Raw genomic sequence first — 2113 nt, 5'->3', positions numbered from 1 at the left:
TTCCCTCTTCCTTTCTTTTCTTTCCTTTTCTTACTTAGCCCAGGCTGGCCACAAACTTGGCCAAGTTTGATGACCTGAGTTGGACCTTTGACCTACATCCTCTCTCTTTCTAAATAAATAAATGTAAAAGATTAAATAAACCTTTAAAAAAAAAAGAATAAAGACCTCAAGGCTGGGAATATAGCTCAGTGGGTGGGGACTTGCCTAGCACGAGGCCTTGGGTTTAATTCTTAGTACCAAAAGGCACCCAAATATTCTCTTCACTTTGGTGCCTTTCCTGTATCTGTCCCCTGTCTCTCGGCTACATAGTATTATCAACCAAATGTTTCATTAACCACCCTTTTCCTTGCTGTAGGACATAATGACTATATCTGCCCAGCCACGAATCAGTGTACCATAGACAAGAACCGGCGTAAAAGCTGCCAGGCCTGCCGACTTCGCAAGTGTTATGAAGTAGGAATGGTCAAGTGTGGTGAGTGTTCACTTCCCTTTTATTGTTCTGGGTGCCTGGGACAGCCGAGGACCTGGAGACTCAGGCCTGTCTGAGAGGAGGCGTAGGGCGTGGGAAGTGTCTTTAAGTGTTTGTATCCACCAAAGTGCACTGGTTATTCCGTGCAGCTGCAGACGGAGTTGGGAAACTGAGCAAGCACAGGGCAGAGATTTCAGTACATTACAGGGGAAAGTTGCATGGCTCAGTGGTGGGGCAAGAGAAAGGCCTCTGTGTAGGTTGGTGGACTTATAGCCACTGAAACATTCTAAGGGCTGGAGATCCACCTGTCAACCAAGAGTGACATCCTGGCATCATCGTCCCCAGTTAAGCTTCTGACAAGAAAGCAGAATGCATGGTGGATCATTGAGATGACTATGGGAAGGTGCGGTTCTGTCTCCTCACCAGCTTTCTAGACTTAGGGAAAACCATATATGTGTGTGTGTGTGTGTGTATGTATGTATGTATGTATGTGTATATATATATACACATATATATGTAATGTGTATAATATGTATATATACATATATACTTACACACATATATGTATATATTTGTTTCTGACTTATACATATATATGTACATATATGTCAGAAATGTAATAGAACTATGAAAAGCACATAGAACACAGATTTTGAATATGACTGCATATATTTTTATGAATGTAAACATATAACTTACAGTCAACTTACAGATTAAAGTTTATACACATACAAACACATATATTTTATATATTTATCTTTTTCTTCTTTTAGATTTTTTTCTCTTTAAAATAAATCTATTGCCGGGAAGTGGTGGCACATGCCTTTAATCCCAGCACTTGGGAGGCAGAGACAGGCGGATTTCTGAGTTGAGGCCAGCCTGGTCTACAAAGTGAGTTCCAGTACAGCCAGGGCTACACAGAGAAACCCTGTCTCGAAAAAAAACAAAAACAGAAATAAAATAAAATATCTCTCTCCCCATATATATGTGTGTGTGTGTGTGTGTGTGTGTGTGTGTGTGTGTGTGTGTGTAACTACAGTGTCTGCAGAGCCTAGAGTTGTTGGGTCTCCTGGAACTGGAGTTAAAGGTCATTGTAGGCTACCCAGTATGGGTGCTGGGAACCAAACGTGGGGCCTCTGCAAGAGCGGCACACACTTTTAACCACTGAGCCATCTCTCCCACCCCATAGTTTGCTGGCTGTTGAAACTCATCTGTATACATTTTCTTATTTATGTATATTCACATTGGCTCTGCCTGTATTTATTTTTCTGGTAGCTAACCACTGTTTTGCTTGTAATTTCTTGTAACTTCTCTCCATTTGGGAAAAAAAAAAAACAAACTCATCTTTTCTCCATGATCATTTCTTAGTAGCTCTGCTTAAAAATAATTTCTTAAAACTTAATGTCTATTTTGGTACCTGAGGAACCCACTGGAGTTGGAGGTATAGGCAGCTGTGAGCAACCAAATGTGGGTGCTTGGAGTCGAACTCAGGTCCTCTGGAAGAGCAAGCAGCAAGCTCTCTTAACCATGGTGCCATCCCTCTAGCCCCAGTCCCTCTGCTCCCTGGGCAGTCTTTAGTCCTTTTCTTTTTCCTTTCTTTCTTTCTTTCTTTCTTTCTTTCTTTCTTTCTTTCTTTCTTTCTTT

General features: G+C 41.3%; 1 protein-coding gene across 3 annotated transcripts in view; it reads left to right on the top strand.

Annotated features, from left to right (window-relative positions):
* Positions 1 to 2113, top strand: part of Esr2 (estrogen receptor 2) — a 53506-nt gene that overhangs the window by 17149 nt on the left and 34244 nt on the right. For all 3 annotated transcript variants that reach the window (XM_021179259.1, XM_021179258.1, XM_021179260.2), the window contains one exon: positions 356 to 472. In XM_021179259.1, the coding sequence (XP_021034918.1) occupies positions 356 to 472 (117 nt within the window). The remainder of the gene's footprint in view (positions 1 to 355; positions 473 to 2113) is intronic.

Source organism: Mus caroli, chromosome 12 (assembly GCF_900094665.2).
Source record: "Mus caroli chromosome 12, CAROLI_EIJ_v1.1, whole genome shotgun sequence".
NCBI lineage: Eukaryota > Metazoa > Chordata > Mammalia > Rodentia > Muridae > Mus > Mus caroli.
The sequence above is the reverse complement of the archived record's forward strand: the minus strand, read 5'-3'. Positions and strand labels throughout refer to the sequence as shown.